This window comes from Labeo rohita, chromosome 7, assembly GCF_022985175.1.
Source record: "Labeo rohita strain BAU-BD-2019 chromosome 7, IGBB_LRoh.1.0, whole genome shotgun sequence".
Lineage (NCBI taxonomy): Eukaryota > Metazoa > Chordata > Actinopteri > Cypriniformes > Cyprinidae > Labeo > Labeo rohita.
This window is the reverse complement of record NC_066875.1, coordinates 15,269,259-15,288,309: the sequence shown is the minus strand read 5'-3', so window position 1 is coordinate 15,288,309 and position 19,051 is coordinate 15,269,259. Positions and strand designations below refer to the sequence as shown.

Here is a 19,051-nt window from a genome sequence, read left to right as displayed (position 1 = left end):
ACTATCATTGCACTGAGAAAAATGAGTTTTTAAATCATCAAAGGCTTTCTTCCTATGACACTTCCCAGTGCTGTGGTGTAACTGCACTAATTAGGACGCTATCAGACGCAGGTGCAGTTACACTGAAAACACAGGAAGCACCTTATCTGCGTGCAGGTGTACTTTCATCAAGCAATTATTCTGGTTACTTCTGAACTCATTAAAGTGTGTCAGAGCAAGAGAGTGAATACTTATGCGCTCGTTTGTTTTCTGTTTATTCTTTTTAATTATTTATTAATTAACTGGTCAGCTCATTTTTCAATTTGACATTATAAAGTGCTTTGTGTTCATGGGGGAGAACAATTCCCAGTTAACCCTCTATGGAGTCGCTTTGTCTTCTAATGATGGAACATTTTTGTCTACATAGAAAAAAATGTCTCTCTCCCATTAAAGAAAATCAATTTTAATACAGAATTCTCCTCATTTTCTCCTATAATTAGATATGCGTTTTTTTATGAATTAATGTATTTGTGAATTTGGAACTTCTACAAACTCTTTGTTTATAATAATATTCTGAAACAGAGTCAATCATGCACTGTTCTTTGTGGAATTTCAGTAGAATATAACTGAACCATGAATCATAATTGAGTTCTACATAATTATAATTACAATAAGAACTTCCAAATAAATAATCACAGTAATAATTGATTCCCCTACCAATATAGAAACGAATCCCTGCCATATGGCTCAATTCATATTTTCTCAGTTTACTGTAAAAATATGCTGCAAAAATCCAGATGTTGAAGCTATTTTTTTAATAGGGCAATATGAAGAGCTCTTGAGCATGTGTTGACCCTCAGGAAAAACAAAATACGTGTCTTGAAAACATTATTGGCTTCTTTAAAGACTGATGTCTTTTTTTTTTCTCCTGAAAAGTAAGAAAGTAAATTGTTTCCATATGGCGATGCGGCACAATAGAGGGTTAAAAAAAATAATACGGTCACGCTGTAATAATGCTGCATTTTTATTGCGTTAAAGCAATTACTGCAGAATCAGATATATACTGCATGTGTGATATACAGCCTGAATATGGCAATAAGAGCCTTTTATCAAATGCAACTCATCCATAATCTATACTTAATGTATACCGTTAGGGTTGACTGGACTTAATAATTGGAATGCATGATGGATTTTCAAGATGGTGAAGTGCTGGCTTGTTATGCTCCACTCAGTGTGTACTTCACCCTGGGATGAAATAGCATCCCCTCTGTGAAGAGCTATAACTGCATGGCTGCGTCTTTGAGAGACGGCGTCTTAAACGCTGCTGCTGTTTGATAGCCGGCAATTCAAAGAAATGATTTTTGCGATCAAGTGTTGTGCTGCATGCATCGCCTGCCCTTCCAGTGTCACGTGTTTCAGAGTGTCACAAGTGCCTCTTGTTGCCTCTTTGTGTATGTGAACCTGTCTGCTCCTGAGGAGTATCTCGCATGTTGTGGGTCCTTGAGATGACAGATGGGAGTTGCATGCCTCAACCATCCTTAGGTGCATGGCAAGCTTTTCATATTGAGGTGTAGGATCTTGCTTGTTCACCCAGAGTGCACTTCATCCGTCAGAAGCATATATTTGCAGATTTTAGGGTCTGCAATGCAAGAAGCAATGTTCCCAGAGCCATCTGAGTATGCTGAGATGTTTTATTGCTTATATTATGAACTTTTATGTATATGCACATAAACTTATATTGGTATTCTTTTTTTCACCATCAAAACCCACCAGGACACACTGTGTCCGGCGCAGCTGATTTTGGAGGAAGAGGGACTCACACGCGTCGCTCAGACCGTTCAGGCTCTTTTGGAGTTGCCTCCGTCAGGTGCCCGTCGCTCATCCCGTCAGGACCCCTCAGGACTTCCACTTCAATCCACGACTCAAAATCAAGACGCCTAGTGATCAAGTGATTCTTTCCAGCACATTTAAGATTTTTTGATTAGAAGACATAATGTCACAGCTTAAATGATTTGTTGCTTGTTACAATGCATGTACAGAGAATTTTATGTAAATTACAAATGCATTGTGGCTATTAAAACGGACAAAATGAAGCACAATAAACCAATTTTAACTTAAAACCACTTGTCTGTTGCATATTTGTGCAGAATATATGATACGTGATGCAAGCCGTTACCTCAATGAGCCTCGTTACTGAGGTAGCTGGCCGGTTTTGTGTAATCATTTTGTTGGTGCTTCCTCATAATTGAAAATTAATTACGTTTGTAATCTCAGCTTTATTACAATGCAAAATTAATTGGTTTTTCACAGGTAATTACTCTTGCGGAGCGGCAAAGGTGGCAGTAATCCTGTGATAAGCTAACAACAGCTCTTGGGCTCCGATTGTGACATTTTGTGCAGATTTGGAGTGTTGGACAAACACTGTGGCTCCCTATAGCTCTGCCACGACACCCTTATTTAGCAATAGCTGTATGTGAAATGATCTGTTTAATTTGTTGTAAATTAAAAAAAAATAGTTTGTTAAGAGTGCAGCTAAAAAGCTGAAGCAACCTTTTAACCTCTTTGTTTTATTTTAAAGCAGAGACTGGAATAAAAAATTGAGAAAATGAATCTCCACCTTACACAGTTGGGAATAAAGTGAGTTGATTATCTAGCTGATTATATTATGCAAAGCCTAAAAACCTAAATTGCTTAAATTGCGTGATTCAGCAGCTCAATCCACGGGACTTCAGTCTGGATTCTGGCGTGACTCTAAAGCACTGAATTTCCCGTGTTTGAATCATTATGCATTTGTGTAACGACCTTGTTTCATGACTCATTCAGTCTCTCTCATGTTTCTGGATCACAGTGAGATGTTCTGATGTTGAATTTCTTGGTATAGTTTGTAATTGATTGGTCTCTCAGTAACTGCAAGTATTCAGGGACTGAAACAGCAAAACAACCCACAGCGTTATACTTCTCCATGAGCATAACATCACAGCTGGAATGAGGTTTACCTTTTAGTACACAATGTTCTGTTTTCAATGAAGATCCTGTTTACATTCACCAAAAAGGCTCTGACTAACTTTGCAGTTGAATTTGATCCAAAATAACACATAGGTTTTTATTTAGATGACAAGCTTTGACATCAACTACAAAAGTATGGACTTCCTCATCTCCTTTAAAAGATGCATTTGTCATCCTATGCCTAATTATAAAATGAGGTACATTATATTATTTGCACGTAGCCTTGTTTTTCCCTGCTGTCCTCAGCCCTGTCAGACCCGCAGTCCACTAGTTGAGATGCAGTGACCTAAATGAACATTATGCCTATTAACTATCTTGAAGAGACTGAGTAAGAGCATTAATACCAACCTACTGATACTTGATTTCCTTTGCTATTTTTAAAATGATAATCAAACTGTGGTAGGCAGCTGATAATTTACTCTGCAGGAGAATTTTTCTTTCACTAAATCGGAATGACTACCGGGCCTAGATGTCACAGTTTTTTTTTTTTTTTTTTACTTAAGTGAATATTTCTCAGGGTAGGTTTTTTTGAAGGTCATTTTCTGTATAGACAGAAAAACATCTAGAAAAAGCTGTTGAATGTTTCTACTGCTGTTGCTCAGAGAAAAAGTGGTTCAGTGAACATATAAAGCTGCTGTTTATTGATATTCTTACTGACTGGATGGAGAATATAGTTTTTTTTTTTTTTTTTTTTTTTTTTTTTTTTTACTGTACTGTAAATATTTGGCTTTTCAATAGCTTTCCTCAAAATTTAAATAGTAAAAATAGATTTTAAAAAAAAATCAAGCTGCTGTTTAGGCAGATTGGTTACTGTAATAAATTCTAAAAAATTACATTCAAAACTCATTTGACAACCAAACATTAACAGTGTTTACAGTCTGTTTCTCTTGTGGGTGGTATTTCTCTTGATGAGCTGTAATAAATTTTGATATATGTTGACTTATATGAAAATAGGTGCTTAAAAGTGTTTATTTATATGTCTTTTGACACTGTAGGACAATTTTGGAGTTGGAGGCGAAAATGAGACGGAAGTTTTTCGACATAACCTAACTGTATTGACCTTTATTACTCAGAGTTCGCATGCGCATCGCAGAGAATGGACAAGATGAGCATTTGAGGTTAGAAAGTATATAAATTGTAATTTTTTAAAAGTAAATAACCGATTGTTTTGCTAGATAAGTCCCTTCTTTCTCAGCTGGGATCGTTTAGAGCCATTTAAAGCTGCATTGAAACTGCATTTTGAAAGTTCAAACTCACAGGCACCATAAAAGTCAACTATAATGATAAAAATTCTGGAATGTTTTCCTCAAGAAACATAGTTTATTTTACAAAAGAAAGAAAGACACGAACATCTTGGATGACAAAGGGGAAAGTAAATTATCTGTAAATTTTTGTTCTGGAAGTGAACAGCTTCTTTAATTACTGACGTCATGTCAGTTCAAACTTGTAAGACCTTCGTTCATTTTCGGAACACAAATTAAGATACTTTTGATGGAATCTGAGAGCTTTCTGACCCTGCATAGACAGCAATGTAACTAAAATGTTCCCAGACCCAGAAATGTAGTTAGGACATTGTTAAAATAGTCCATGTGACATCAGACATTCAACCGTAATTTTACGAAGCTGTGAAAATACTTTTTGTGTGCAAAGAAAAAAAACAAAAAAAAGCGTTATTCAACAGTTCTTCTTGTTCACTGTTCACCTGACTGTGATTGATATGTGAAACATGACAGCTTCCAGGTGTACATTTTCTGAATGTGCAAAAAGTCTTTATAAATCAGTTAAGAGGTTCTGAAATGATAGAGATGATTATATGAACTGACAACTAATACACTGTATAAGTGGCTATTTGGAACAAGTATGTACTTAAATGCACTCAAAAAATATATCTTTCAAATATCAAACATATTTGCATATGAAAATTTGCGAACTAGATCTGTGGGGTTAAATACTCTTGTTTTTTTTTATTCTCACATCAGCTTTAATCGAAAACATATTTTGCCTGTTCACACAAATTAGCTCCATTACCATTCAGTATATTAAAAAAATAGAAAAGGTTACCATTTTAAAGGATAGCTTTTATCCCCATTCAGTGGGGTGGACTGGGCATCAGGAGCACCGGGAGAATTCCCGGTGGCCTGGCAGCACATTTGGCCTGCTGCCCTCCATTTTTTTTTTTTTGTTGTTTTTGTTTTTGTTGCCTGTCGAATGCACTAAAGTGATTATTTCAGAATTCAGCATTCAATAATAAAACCCTAATAAATCATGAATAAGTTAGTCTTGACTGGCAATGCGTTTCACCTCGTCCACACTCCGCGCGTCCGCCAAAAGGATACAAGACTCGAGAGTTGAGTGGAAGTGCCCAGGTGGAGCAGAGAGAAAAAAAAAAAAAAAACTGTCCTGTTTAGGACTTCAGGTGCAGGTCAGTTACATCTGTAAATAGGCTATTGAAGTTTTGTCTTCGTTTACTTAGTCAAGCATTAAACTGCTAGCAAATGTTAGAAGTAGCAGTCAATTACTGCAAAATTAAAGGAGAAGTCCACTTCCAGAACAACAATTTACAGATAATGTACTCACCCCTTTGTCATCCAAGATGTTCATGTCTATCTTTCTTCAGTCGATAAGAAATTGTTTTTTGAGGAAAACATTTCAGGATTTTTCTCCATATAATGGACTAATATGGTGCCCTGAGTTAGAACTTCCAAAATGCACTTTAAATGTGGCTTCAAACGATCCCAAATGCAGTTGTAAATGATCTCAGCTGAGGAAGAAAGGTCTTATAGCGAAATGATCGGTTATTTTCATAATAATAATACAATATATTCTGGCTCAAGACAGTTAGGGTATGTCGAAAAACTCTGATTGTATTTTCTCCCTCAGCTTTAAAATCGTCCTATATCGCTGTTTTACCTTACTTGTTAAGGGTGTTTGATCTTCTTTATATGTTCACTTTGCAAAGACTGGGTCGGTACTTCTGCAGCAACTTATCTTTGATGTTGAAGGAGAAAATACGAAGTTTTTCGATATACCCTAAATGTCTTGAGCCACAATACACAGAGTTCAGGGAGAGCAAGACAAGACGAGCGTTTGAGATTAAAAACTATTTAAATTGTATTTTTGTAATGCAAATAACCGATCGTTTCACTAGATAAGACCCTTCTTCCTCGGCTGGGATCATTTACAACAGAATTTGGGATCGTTTGAAGCCGCATTTAAACTGCATTTTGGTAGTTCAAACTTGGGGCACCATAGCAGTCCATTATATGGAGAAAAATGCTGAAATGTTTTCCTCAAAAAACACAATTTCTTTACGACTGAAGAAAGACATGAACATCTTGGATGACAAGTACATTATCTGTAAATTGTTGTTCTGGAAGTGGACTTCTCCTTTAACAAAAGGACATAATTACAATCGAAAAGCATAGGAATTTTGCTGACAAATATTCACATTGTTTTAAATCAGGTTTAGAGGGAGCTAAGGCAGACAACAACACAACCCTTATGAAAATTAACCATGCTTTTACTAAAAATAAAACCAAAAACCATTGTTACTATACTTAAACCATGTAATCCACAAATTTTGCTACACTATATACTTTCACTATGGTATTTGTAGTAGAATTATACAAATGGGAATCAATCTGCCAAAAAAACGTGGTTACTATACGCTTACCATAGGCCCATAAACAACATGACCCATGATAATGCAAGACATGTTTAGTTTTAAGATTTTTCTATAAAGATATATTCAAGATTTAGCTATTATTGTACTAATTTTGACACTTAGGCAAGCTAAAACACATGGTCCTAATGTAATACTGACATTTTTTATAAAATAAATGTAGGCCTATACTATGTGCAAACAAATTACAATGAGGTGGTTGTTTTGCAACAAGGTGGAGATGTGTTGATGGAACAAAGTGACAGATACAAGAAAATCAGTGAAAAAAGTAAATACACACATGAGAGACAGAGAGATTAAAATAGATTAAAAAGGAATTGGAAGTTCAAGAGATGACCTTTAATTAGTTTGCACGGCCCCAGTTGATTTAAACGTTTTTATGTGATTATGATGATGACCATACAAAAAAATACTGTTATCCGTGGTTTCAAAATTTGGTGTGGGTGTATGGGATAGCCTGGATGAGTGTGAGATTTCCTGGCCTGAAATTTTGTCCCAGTCTGCCCTTGCTCCATTGTATCTTATTTGAACCTAAACATACTTTCAGCGCACCAGTATGAAGCCACAAAGTTGATAACGTTCTCCTTACCTCTTGAAATCATAAAAAAAGAAGAGGAAAGAGTTCCCAGGCAGACTGGAAGAGGAATCTTAGTAAGTACCTTTTTTGTGACACTCAGGGGGGGAAGATGAATCTGAGAAGTGACGTATCTGAGCTGCTATCCAAAGGATTAAAGGTCTGATTCAGAGGTTGGGTGAGAAAACAGCAGCTATTGCGTTCAGTTTAGCTCTGCCACTCTTGAGCTTTTGAGCGAGAGATTTCACGTTTCTAAAATGGCAAACTGTCACTTATGTTCCGCTTCGACTTTCAAAAGCACACAAATTCACATTTGGCACCAAAGCAATAGCAGTAACAACAATGGAAAAATGGTTGGAAATTTCACAATCTATGCCATTGGATATAATGCAGCCGTGAGTGAAAGGCTGACAGACTTTATAGTCATCACATGCTATTTTACATTCAGCCTCAAATGGAGCTCTGCTGAGTCCAAAAGCTGAGCTGTACTGTGGTAGACATACCAAATTGATTACAGGCGGCCTGCATCAATTATTAATGTAAGCGCTTTCTTCAAAGTGCATCTTTAATATCGAGCGCACCCCTGCTAGACTCACCTGACCAACATCAGCTCAGACTCAGCTCGCTTTCGCAGGCGTGTTGCCAGACGTGACCTTGATGATGTTGTAATGGGATGGTTCGTTCTTGCGTGCAATCGGCAGAATTAGAGAACAGCAGTCACATGGGATCAATATTTAAGCATAAATTGTAGCACGGCTTTGATGCCTCAATACCGTTGATGGTTTCCCCCCAACAAATGTAATTAAAATCAGAGTTAAGTGCCCTGTTTGCTGGCCGCTGAGAAGCGGGTGCTGTAAAATCTCCTGCGTGAATATCGTCGTGCTTCAGTTTATAAGCAGCGACGTGCACAACTCCCATCCAATATGCAGTGACATTTCTACTTGTCCTAGGTTGTAATTTGTTCTACATTCTTGTATCATGTTCTGTTCTGTTGAATTGAATGCTACTGCATTACATTACGTTTCAATTACGCGTTGTCCCATTGTTCTGTGCTTGGCACAATTGGATTACGCTCTATTGAATTACCTCTTAGTCAGTTGTGTTTCATTCTGCCCTTGTCTTATGAAGTTAAAGAACAGACTGTGGCCTCCAGTGCTATCGACTCACCAATGATCTAGTCACATTATCATGGACATGTTTCAGAGCATATGGCTCCATGTAAGACGCTGTAACCTCTCCAAGAACTAATTTAACGGGGTCTTTCTCTTCTTGTTCATCCATTTGTGCGGTTGGCTTTGTGGAATATGCTATAAAGTCTATAATAAAGAGAATAATCAAATATAGCACTGTTTAATTTCCTCAGGCAGGTGCTTATCTGTGCTGGACAGCTGCATCTGTTCGGTCATCAAAGTTTTTAGGATCTTGAGAATAATAGTCAGCAAAAACAGTCCACTTTTTGTGTTGTGGGAAGAAAATGTGTTTGATAAACGATTAACTAAGGTCAAATTAAAATGCAACGAAAAAGTTTGTTTTAAACATCAAATGTCTCTTTCCCTCTACAAAGATATTGATTTCGGCCCGTTTCACATCAGAGGTCTTGACCTTCTTGACTACATTTAACAATTAAAATTAGAAAAAAAAAAAAAAAAAAAAAAAAAAAAGAATTGTCATAAATAGAACTTTACAATAAGGTTCTATGTATTAACATTAGTTAACTTGAGTGTAATTATTAATAAGAATTAATGATTTTATATAATTAATTAATATAATGTATGTAATATGTGTATACTACTCATATATATTTTTAACTAACATAACTATAATATATATATAGAGAGAAACAGAGAGAGAGAGAGTTCAGATGCAAAAGCCTCTAAATCCATCTGACGTATTTCTTTAAAATGAGCTTTTCTTTCTGGCTACTTTGTATAGGTTTCTATGTAAGTACTGGCACTTCTGATTGGGCTGAGGCTGGAATTTAGCGAGTTTGAAGTAAAAGTATTTGATGGACATAATACGTGTCAGGAGCATTCACTCGCTTTTAGCTGGTTTTGCATCTCTTCATATATATAAACATTATATATACATATATATATATATATAATGGATGTGTTACGGGGAGAGAGAGGCGAGAGGCGAGCGGATCCACTTGCGAGCTTTTATTGGGACGAGACAAAGACATGGTCGTACAGGCAGGGTCAAACAACAATAGCAGACAGGTTTAACGTAGGCGATGCACAATAGAAGTCCGTGAAACAGGCGAGGGTCGATCCGTGGCAAACGTAATCCGTAAGGGGCTGGGCTAGGAGAATAAACCAAAAAACAAGAGCGATAGTCCGAAAAGGCAGGCGGCAGTACAGTCGAGAACGGGGAGCCAGGCGAGGGGAATAAACACTGGGAACTAGGAACACGGGAACTAGGAACACGGGAACTAGGAACACGGGAACTAGGAAACGCTAAACAAAAGAACACAATAACAACTCACAATACTCCGTGGTTTGCATGGGGAAAGTCCGGGGTTTTTATAGAGCTGCTGATTGGTCACATGAATAGACGCAATCAGCGTGATGCATGGCGGGAGATGTAGTCCGGGGAGTGGTACAAGAGTCAGCGTGTAATGATGGGTTGAGAGTGACATCTGGTGGCGGGCGGACAGCGGGACACCGACCAGATTCGTGACAGGATGCAATCGATTGAGAAAGACTGTAATACAAAAAAATAATAATAAATAAATAAGAACCAAGATCCAATGCAATGTACTTGTTCTCAAAACAGTTAGCACAGCCATCCAAATACAAAATTGTAAAAGTTAATTTTGACATCAAATCTATAGGTGTGTTCTCTATTGATTATTAAACACTTTCAGCTGTAGTATGGGATTATTTTGGTGCCAATAAGAATGAACGTAACTTTATAAAACTAATCGTAACTTTCCAAGAAACGATCAAAAATATGCCACTGCAAAAGAAGAAAAACACAATGAAAATGAAAAAATGAACTCAGTCGCACGAATTTAACATGCTCTTCAAATATGCTTCATTCTTTGTTAATGATTTTCAAAGAATCGTTTTCGCGAATCATGGATTCTAAATGCGTTGCCACAGCTTTCGATTACGCTTCGCAAATTTTCGTTTGCTGTTTTGGCACAAACTAGTGATGGGTCGTTCTTGAACGATTCGTTCATTTTGAACGAATCTTTAATGTGACTCGGGACGAACGAGTCGCCTCGGGGAGTGATTCGTTCAGTCGCGCATGCGCAACATCCTATTAGGTTCTGTACTGGAATTAGTTCACCTGTTTTAGAGTCGTTCGTTCACTCTATGGGGCTGTCACGTGATGAACGAACGATTCAAACCCGAAGACTCAAAAGATGAACTAATCAATTCTCCTTCCGGCTCAGGCTGCATAGGTTAACATTACAGGGCTGTCACGTGATGAACGAACGACTCAAACCCGAAGACTCATAAGATGAACTAATCAATTCTCTTTCCGGCTCAGGCTGCATAGGTTAACATTACAGGGCTGTCACGTGATGAACGAACGACTCAAACCCGAAGACTCATAAGATGAACTAATCAATTCTCTTTCCGGCTCAGGCTGCATAGGTTAACATTACAGGGCTGTCACGTGATGAACGAACGACTCAAACCCGAAGACTCATAAGATGAACTAATCAATTCTCCTTCCGGCTCAGGCTGCATAGGTTAACATTACAGGGCTGTCACGTGATGAACGAACGACTCAAACCCGAGGACTCGAGAGATGAACTAATCAATTCTCTTTCCGGCTCAGACTGCGTTGGTTAGCTAATTGGGCTGTCACGTGATGAACGAACAACTCAAACCCGAAAACTTGTCAGATAAGAGGCGAGGTGAGCGAATCATAGACTAAAGACCCAGGTAAACAATGAATGAATCTTTTCTGTTTCTTATAGCATTATAGTTTTGTTTTGTTTGTAGTGTGATCAACGTTTGTGTAAGCAGTAGATGTGTTAGGGAGGTAAAACGTAACATTTTAATTATATTTTGCTAAAATGAACGAAATGAACGAAATGACTCGAAAAAAGATTCGTTCATTTTGCTGAACGAGACTCAAAGGACCGAGTCGGTAAAATGATCCGAACTTCCCATCACTAGCACAAACCTCTCGTGGGGGCGGGCTTAACAGCGATCTACTCTGATTGGCTAATGAGCTTTTGATGGACAGTTGCTCTCTGACCTGGAAGCACGGACGGTGACGTCAGTCACCTATCAGAACTGTTGCACACTGTACATGAATAAAACTTTTATCGATGTTATTGATTAACGTTACTTTAGCAACACGAACTTACTTCAAGCTGCCCTGAGGGACAAGCTGAGGTGGAAGATGATGCCGCTCCGTGTCTCTCCTGGGAGCTCATCTTTAGAAACTAAGAGAGGACCCTAGGTGAAATACTAATAACATTAATACTTAATATAAACAAAGCACGACGTATTGCACACCGCAACAACTTTCCAATATGTGCGCCACTGACGTCACCGTCCGTGCTACCAGGTCAGAGAGCAACTGTCCATCAAAAGCTCATTAGCCAATCAGAGTAGATCGCTGTTAAGCCCGCCCCCACGAGAGGTTTGTGCCAAAACAGCAAACGAAAATTTGCGAAGCGTAATCGAAAGCTGTGGCAACGCATTCAGAATCCATGATTCGCGAAAACGATTCTTTGAAAATCATTAACAAAGAATGAAGCATATTTGAAGAGCATGTTAAATTTGTGCGACTGAGTTCATTTTTTCATTTTCATTGTGTTTTTCTTCTTTTGCAATGGCATATTTTTGATCGTTTCTTGGAAAGTTACGTTCAGTTTTATAAAGTTACGTTCATTCTTATTGGCACAAAAATAATCCCATACTGTAGATGCACAAATATGCTAACGAAAATACATGTTTATTGAAATTATTGTTTTATTGTATTTTGTTATATATATATATATATATATATATATACACATACACATATATATATATAATAAAATATAAATAAAATATATATAAATAAAATAAAAAAAATCTAAATGTATTGTGCAAATCTAAATGAAATAAAAATTGTTATCCAACACTTTTGTGCCAACTTTAGCAGCATGAACTGCAAACAATATATATATATATGTATGTATATAGTCTGAATATATGGAATGAAACTCCGAATATATCGAATGAAATTCTGAATGTATGGAAAGAAAGTGCAAATAAACAATTCTCACTGAATAATGTATAGCTTGCTTTTGAATTGTGATTCCCTGAAAAGACTTTTTTGCAGCAGCAGCCAGTCATACTCCAAACAACACAAACACACTGTAAAAAAAAAAACAACTAAACTAAAAAAAAAGCTAAAAACCTAAGTCAACTAAAATATTCCAGTTGTCACTTAAATTAACATTAAGTAACTTAAAATTTCAAGTTGACTAAACAAACATTTTTTAAGGCAGCGGGGTAACAAATTATGTTAAGCTGAAACAACTTTTTGAAAGATTTTTTTTACATACATCTTGAGGATCATATTTCCATTATTGCAACATTCATAGTGCATCAGATTTCCTTCAGTAGCTACAAGTTTTGTTCCATAAATTCAGACATTCATTTTATATATTTAGACATTTATTCTATATATTCAGACTTTGATTCCATATATATTCTGACCTTCATTCCATATATTCAGAGTTTCCTTCCATATAATCAGACTTTGATGCTATATATATATTCTGACTTTCATTCCATATATATATATACATATATATATATATATACTTTTTTAGCTGGTGAAAATCAAGTGTTCTAATAGCGTAATTTTAAACACTATACACACGTGTCTGTATACATGAATCTTTCTGAATGATTGATCTTGCCTTTTGTTTACATCTGGAAGAGCATTTCATTCCATTTGATCTACACTAAATATTTTGCTGCGCTTGCATCATAGGATCCATGCTTGGTAAGCTCAACATCTCCACAGGCCTCTTCCTTGTGGTGTTGGTGGTGTTGTTCTGGACCACCATGTATTTATTTATGTATTTATGTATTTGTTTGTATTTATATTTTTCTATTATTATTATATATATTTTTTTTGCATATTCATTCCTGCTCTTTGTATACTTTCCCTTTTATTATTACTCTAAAGCAATTTTGATAAATGTGTAAACGATTAGGAAAACTGCATTTCCTGTGTTGAGTGTCTGATTAACCGAATAGTTGTCAGTTTAGGGCCAGTCAAAAATATAGTGTGTTTATTTGATAGAATGACAAATGACAGAATTTTGTTTGTTGTGTTTGGACAAATGGTACATAAACGTTTGTGATTTGTGGTTGCATCAACTATTGGAAACATTTGAGAGTTTTGTGCACATTGTTTTAAGAAAATTATTTGCATGATTTGTAATTTGAATGAAATTAATGAAAACGTTCAGTCTGTTACAAAGTGTTCAGCTCACTGTGTTAACGGTTTTGAGAACAATGACCTGAGTTTGGAGAAATGTCTCAAATTGATTGAGAAAAACTCATAATTAAAATGTAATTTCTTTTAAAAAATATTTTATAATATATATACATATATATATATATATATATATATATATATATATAGCTAGAAAAATAAAATAATTGTGGGTAAATCTCATGTCCGTATATTTTTTAATGTATTTTCATCAATATAAAGCCCAGATGCTTAATTTTCTAGTACACAATTATATTTTTCCCAACTGTCAACAGTGTTACACAAGTATTATTGCTGCAAATTTTAACAAGACAATTTAACTAAAACATACGTTTTGTTTATGAAAACATATTTCTAAACATATCATATGCTCAGTAGTTCTAGGCTTCCATGTTGAGTATAGGCCCAAAACAGTAAAAATGTCAACTAAGTTACCTGTCAGCTGTGTTACCCAGTAAAGATAACATGGTGGACAGTAGCAAACACAGATGGTATTTTATGCACCTATTACTACAGATCACCTTTATTTATATAGCACTTTATACAAAATAGATAGTTTCAAAGCAGCTATGTAAGGTCACATTTGGGTTTTTGGGAAAAACCATTGTCACAAAAACCATTCACATTGTCAAATTCTAAATGTACCCCTAATTATAGAATGACCCAGTAATACAAATTAGGTTTTAAACATTGCATTATGTGACCTATTCATCGTAAGTGTCACAGAATGTAAATATCTCTGTATTTTTAGCTTTGTAACATGTTAAATTTACACTGCTGCAGAAGCATTTTTAGTGTCCTCTTATATTAAAGAGGAAATAGGTGCTGATATTGAAAGTGGATGATTCAGTGCTATTTTCTACTACGCTGCTTGATTTCCTCTCCTGACTTAACAGCTCCTTTACCTTTTCCTACATAATTAATCACACACCATCTCCCATAGACATGAGAGGGATGGACTCGGGGCATGTAGAAGAGTGAGAAACTAAATTTAATTAAAACCAGTACAATGCAATGTACACGAGCACACCGTGAGAAGTGCCTGCTCAGCAGACTGAATATGGCCACGACACTGTGCAGGATTCATTTCAAGTAAAAACAAAAATTGAACGGAAAGGCTGCTCGTCAATTTAGAACGATGAGGGTTTCTGCTGACAGCAGAGTTTCAGATCTTCCCTGCCCTAAAATGTACCAGGCGCAGCTGTCACTGGAGCTTTATCGGTCCATATGAGGGGGTGAGGCAGGTCTGACTGTGTGTAATGAGCTGCAAATCAAACGGAAGCCTCTCTAGGGTTTGAGACTCAGTTGCAGAGAGCCTTCGTTTCATGTAGGTGGGATCATGTGGTACTACAATACAGCAGCGCTTCACTTGAACATCTTAATATAGAGCTCGAAACTACACAGGTTAGTGTGCTGAAACCTTCTAATCACATGCAGATAAGAAACTCTCTGCTGAAGGTCCGAAAACATGTTTCAGCCAGTAGTGGAACATTATAAATGGTTTCCTCTTTCATTCAAATCATAGATTTAACATTCATTTTTGTTATAAATATACGAAAATATGCATTCCAAATCATCTAATTGTGATGACTACAAAACTTGCTGCACTTGAGCAAGAAAGAGCAACATTGACTTCATGATTCACAAAAACATTTCTGTACTGACAATGATTTAGTAAAAGTTACGTTGAGTTTAGGAGAATGCATTGCTAAGGTATATGCCAGCAGTTTGTCAGAAACATCACTTTTCACAGGAACAGCACCTTTTTTTTTTTTTTTTTTTTTTTTTAATAATCCTGTTTAGAAATTTGAACAAAATCTTAAGCTCCTGTGTAGTGACAGGTCCCTGTTTTCTATGGAAGTTTGTTTCCACCACTGGATAAAAAAATAAAAAATAAAATAATAATAATAAAAAATGTTATTGCGATTTTTAATCTCACCAATATGACTTTTATTTCTCAGAATTGCATGATACAAACTTGCAATTCTTATTTTTTTCTCAGAATTCTGAGATATAAACTTTTATATAAACAACTGCGACCTATAAAGTTAGAAATGCAAGATAACTCACAATTCAGATTTTTTTCTCAGAATTGCATGATATAAACTAGAGATAAAGACTTAAAATAATAAAGAAAGTCTGAATTGCGAGATAAAAACAATTCTGACTTTTTCTCACAAATACGAGTTTCTATGTTGCAATATTTACTTTTTTCTCGCAATTCTGACAATCTCGCAATTTTTTCTCATAATTGCGTGATATAAACAATTACAAGAAATAAAGTCAGAATTGCGAGATAAAACATTTTGACCTTTTTCTCGCTTATATCTCACAATTCTGACTTTTTCTCACAATTTTGACAATCTCTCAGTTTTTTTTATAGAATTGTGAGATAAGAAATCAAAATTCTGGAAGTCAGAATTGCAAAAAAAAACAACAACTTTTTTTCTCGCAAATGCGAGTTTGTATCTACCAATACTGACTTTTTTCTCAATTCTGACAATCTCGCATTTTTTTCCTCAGAATTGTGCAATAAAAACTCAATTGTGAGAAACAGAATTGCAAGAAAAACAATTCTGACTTTTTTCTCACAAATGCGAGTTTAAATCTCGCAATACCTACTTTTTTTCTCGCAATTCTGACAACCTTGCAGTTTTCTTAGAATTGTCAGATATGAACAATTCACATTTGCGAATTATTCAGTCCAATTGTGAGGGGAAAAAAGACTGATGTGTTCTCAGAATTGTGAGATAGAAACTCACTTAACTCACAATAACTCGCAATTCTGAGAAAAAAGTCACAGTTGTAGGGTATCAGAGCGAATCAGACAAATTGAAGATTCGATCAGAACATTTGGTTGAAACCAAAGAGCCAAATTCCACAAAGGGGCCAGGACCACGTCATAAATCTGTCCAGGATACCCTGGTGCCAGCCAGCCTGAAGTAAGCCTAACCAACCAACTTTCACAGCTTTGAACAACTTGCAACATTAAAGCAAAAGAACACAATTATTGATAATCCCAACTCAGAAAGGAGATTGTCAATATTGGGGCAAGAAACCCAAGTTTAATGGTCAAAGATACAGCACATCAGGACCATCACATGAGGAAACTTTGTTGGGTGGTGCTCCCCCACCTAAGACAAGAACCCGACCGAGTTCCTTCTAAATTCCTTTGTTCCTCGGAACATGCCCTTAGTTCACCAAATGACAGAGAGACTGTCCCTTTTACCTATATATGCTCCAAAATGATGCTTAAAAGGACTTATGAATGAACATCAGACCATTGCATAACTTCCTACTATGTATGTTCCCCACACATTTGTCTATTATGTTCTAATCACTCGTTGTGTATGTCCTTTTAATAACTATTGAATAGCTTAAGGGTTTATATTCATGTTTGGTATGTATGAGTTTGAAAATTCATGCTTTGAACGTTTCCACCGATCAATTCATTGTCAAATGCATTGTATTCATGTTATAGGAATCATGGCCAAATTATACTCTGCAAGAGCGGGAAAATTCTGACCATATGACTGATAAGATAACATGCGGATTTATGTTTTGGGAGGAGAAACATAGCAATATCCCGAGTTAAGACAACATCTAATTGGTCAAGACACCATTTTGGGATGTGTCCAAAGCTGAGTTTAAAACCACAGGACACCATAAAATTTTGCTTTTAGTTTGTGCCTTGTGCCATCGCTCCTAGCCATGCCCTTAGCCATCATTTTTGCCGCTGCTTTTTGCGTTCTTTGAACGCTTCCTGGCTTGCACGCCAGCCACTCCTCTAAACCAAAACATGAGGAGATCGTCACATTTCTTTCTTTTACTTTAATCCTTTTCTTTCCGTTGAGAGTTTCGTGTTCTAAGTTAAGTTTTGCCCCTAAGCCGTGTCTCAGACTTCGTGCCCGCCTCAAACTTCAACCAGCGTACACGACTCCATCCTCCAGCCGGCGCCCAAGACATCACTTCCAACGACCACGGACTTCCGACCAATCAGCAACCTTGGGGAACCCCTTTCTGCAACGACGTCATCAAAGGAAACCCCTTAACACAAAGGCAACGCAAGTACAACCTCCAGATTCTGGCTGAACTGGTGCATTTAATATAAAGTTTAATAACCTCATTGAGAAACTCAACGCGAGGGTTAATTAAATGATTGATGGTTGTTCAGGTCTAAGCAATTGCATATACGTATGCTATAAACTTGGGATTCATATTTTCACTCTTCTAAACTCATTCTTTCCTCATCTCTCTCTTTCTGCAACTTGTATGAATGTGTGAATGCGCGTCTATGTGTTAGATTAGTTTACATGTCTTAGGTTTTTCCAATAAATTCCTATTCATATTTAAATTAGAAGTATCTTGTTTTTTGTGCTTATAAATTAATGTCTTAAACTGCCGACCTTGTTACCGTGCTAATAAATAGTGTTTTCACTATATTTTGGATATTAGTATCCAGTACATAGTTGATGTTATACGGCTCGCTCAATGAGTCACTGGCCGATTCATTGATCCGCTGTAAAACGGAGACTCTGTTCAATCTTAAATGATTCCCTTTGAGCTAAATTGACTTCTGTAGATCCCCTACACAGTTGTGAGTTTATATCTCTCATTTCTGATATTATTTCTCAGAATGGTGCGTTTATATCTCTTAATTCTGACTTTGTAACACGCAATTACGAGTTTATACAGTGCAGTTCTTAGAAAATATGTCAAAATTGTTTATATCTCACAATTCTGACATTATAACTCGCAATTGCAAATTTATATCACAATTCTGAGAAAAAAGTCAGAATTGTGAGTTTGTATCAGCAACTCTGAGAAAAATAGTAAGAACTGCAAAATGTAAACTCGCAGTTGGGAGAAAAAAGTCAGAATTGTGAAATAAAAAGTCGTAATGGCCTTTACATTTTTCATTCAGTGGTGGAAATGAGCTTCCATAGTTTCCATAGTAGTCTAATCTGTAACTAAACTTTAGTCTTTGCTCAGGAAACCAGATTTAATTTATTTTAAAATATTCTTACTCCTCATTTATGCATCATTGGCAAACAAAAATACCCCTACCATTTAGATATACTTAGTAATATTTAAATATCTTGTTTTTTGTTTTGCATCAGTTTCGCACAGAAATTACACGCTTAATCTTCAGTTTTTTCTTCGTTTTTTAATTACAACATTTCCATTATTCTCATATTGAACTTACTGTTCACTGCAAATCTCTTGATTTTCACCTGATGTAAAGGGTTAGACCTGATGTAAAGTCTGTCGTAAACAGCAACATGGCGTCTTAATAAAAAGGTATAACATTTTATGTACCAAACACAAAATCACATATAGCACAG

General features: G+C 36.2%; 1 protein-coding gene across 1 annotated transcript in view; it reads left to right on the top strand.

The window, feature by feature from the left end:
• The window catches only part of lrch4 (leucine-rich repeats and calponin homology (CH) domain containing 4), a 50,380-nt gene extending 48,281 nt beyond the window's left edge, over nt 1-2,099 (top strand). Inside the window, exon 18 of the mRNA XM_051114377.1 lies at nt 1,753-2,099. Coding sequence (XP_050970334.1) covers nt 1,753-1,920 — 168 coding nt within the window. The 3' untranslated portion in view covers nt 1,921-2,099. The remainder of the gene's footprint in view (nt 1-1,752) is intronic.
• Nucleotides 2,100-19,051: the final 16,952 nt, after the last annotated feature.